The sequence below is a fragment of the Sphaeroforma arctica genome (genome assembly GCF_001186125.1).
Source record: "Sphaeroforma arctica JP610 unplaced genomic scaffold supercont1.563, whole genome shotgun sequence".
Classification (NCBI taxonomy): domain Eukaryota; class Ichthyosporea; order Ichthyophonida; genus Sphaeroforma; species Sphaeroforma arctica.
Window position 1 is genome coordinate 2947 of NW_014039995.1, and position 2561 is coordinate 5507.

General features: G+C 38.4%; 1 protein-coding gene across 1 annotated transcript in view; it reads right to left on the reverse strand.

The window, feature by feature from the left end:
• Positions 1-140: 140 nt before the first annotated feature.
• Positions 141-2561, reverse strand: part of SARC_07252 (hypothetical protein) — a gene marked incomplete at both ends in the record, with an annotated part of 2821 nt that continues 400 nt past the window's right edge. Inside the window, 3 exons of the mRNA XM_014298812.1 lie at positions 141-338; positions 804-875; positions 1642-1761. Coding sequence (XP_014154287.1) covers positions 141-338; positions 804-875; positions 1642-1761 — 390 coding nt within the window. The remainder of the gene's footprint in view (positions 339-803; positions 876-1641; positions 1762-2561) is intronic.

The following is a 2561-nucleotide window of genomic DNA, read 5'->3' on the forward strand; positions in this document are numbered from 1 at the left end:
TATATATATATATATATATATATATATAGTATATATAGTATATATATATATATATATATATATATATATATATATATATATATATATAATACATATATATATATATATATATATATATATAATCGATAGTATGGGAGTACCTGCTTTCCATCTCGGATGGTGTTCTGGCATTTGTCCAGTTTCTCGGTCTGCCAGCGGGAGTTGACGCTTTGCAGATCAATGCGTGAGATGTTTATGAGCAGATGAGGCAGCCGTATGTCTGAGTCTGCGTCTGTGCGCCTGTGATGTGCGTCCTCCATTCGCGGTGTGGCTTTGCACAACACCACAATTGAACGAATCTGATTGGGAGATAGGACGGAGTGGGATGATACTTATAGATATGGAGATTTACAGTAAGTGAAACGCCCATTGGGAGTTACAATGGAACGGAATGATGAGGATTGGTATATACAAGGAAGTTATAAGTTGGGCCAAATGGCAGGGCAGGAATTCTTTAAGCCATTTGCAGTCGGAGATCGGACGAGCCGACTCGATACGAAATGAGCCTCATGCGAGAATAGCAGCCAACAATGCAACAAGAAGTACAATATCATCCAAAAGGAACCCCAACTCATCGCATGTGCCTAAACCTAAATGAAGGGCAATTCCCAATGGCGCAAAGCAATATCAAAAGTACACATGAGTCGGGACTAATATTAGAACAGCCGTGATAGGATTGCTCACTTACTTGAATAAAGCGATATCAAAAGTACATAAGAGTCGGGACTATAATTAGAACAGCCGTGATAGGATTGTTCACTTACTTGAATGGAAATGCCGTCAACCATTTTCTCAATCATCCCGTATTTGGTGGGCACATTCAGTGCTTCTGCCGCCTATATCTCATTACGGAAGCAACAAGACAAACAAAATCAATGGTGAACAAAATCTCTCTCACACACCCCTTTATACACACCTAACAAACAATTGTAAGCTAAGGGCGATTAAGAAACAATCAACAGATAATCAGGCAACTCTTAAGAGCAACCGTGTGCACACAATCAGCACACAACCACACTCTGTCACCTTTACACGCTCACGTGTTACCACAATAGATATCCCTCCGAGACAAATAAGAGATCCGAAGGGAGTCACTATCGAAGGTAAAGGCGGTCCCTATATCTACCCCCCAGAACTGGGGAACGACCTCTTGAGGGTGGATTTGAATCTAAACTCGCACAATTGAGACCAAAACAACATAAAACTACCTATATACATACACATACTCTATAATTTATGTATACACACTCTCTATACCCCGTCAACAACCCTCCCAGGATGTATTTACCCATCACACAAGTGGGTGAATCTGCAATAAAGCCTCTGACATTTCACTGTTTATGTACTGTGATTGTTAAGCCCGTGTGAAAGTACTATATCTTGTGCTGGATTCTGAAAACTCGTTACCCACCTTCGGCACAATGGAGAAGAATGACAAAGCGAAGTGTATGTAACAGAGTATTTAAAATACAATTGTATACCACTATATTTATACATACAGTGAAGGCTATACGCTTTCGACAAGTATATATAAATAGGGACAGAGCAGACACTGTGATTCTAGTTGTCTTTTGAGTACGCATACAGAAGTATACAACCTACCGCTTTCTGCTGGTGCACGCGGGATGTGTCGTTGGACAACTCAATCTGTACCGTCACTCCATCCAGAACTATGGAGATGGGCTTGGACGACAGCTTAGTCCAGTGGATCTTAATCTTAACCTGAAATCGGGTTGCATTCGATGATGTTGAGTTTTGGGTACAACAAAAACGGCCACACAGATGAGCTAACGGGCAAAATAAATTTGGTCACCGAATAGAGCACCCTATACGGTTTGTAATTTGGGGTGGGCAATAAATTACCGTGATTTTTATATGACCTGCGATCTCACAGATACCTTTGGGCAGATAATGGCACTTCCCAGCGACTTCCATTGAAAATGGTCAATTAAATGTAACTGAGTCATGAGATTACCAATCGATTAGACAGAATAACGAGGGCACACTCGTTCAATACGAAGTATTGTAGGATAATCAAAGTATGAAAAGGTGAAAATGGACATACGGCTCGTCGTAGGTATACAAGTCTATTTATGTGTGTACACAGAATCTTGCACAAAATCATACCTACAAGGCAGATTTTGAATTAACACTGTATGTTTAAGCGTACACTACACAAATAAAACATCCGAATCTATCTGCTGGTACAATACGATATATATATATATATGTATATATATAGATATATATATGTACGTCTGTTGTATATATATATTTATATATATATATATATATATATATATATAGTATATATATATATATAGTATATATATATATATATATATATAGATATATATATGTACGTCTGTTGTATATATATATTTATATATATGTGTGTGTGTGTGTTTGTATGTATTGTGTGTCTGTGTGTTTGGGGGGGGGGGGTGTCTGTGTCTGTGTGAGTGTGTGTGTGTGTGTGTCTTTGTGTGTGTGAGAGAGTATATATGAGTATATATATAGAC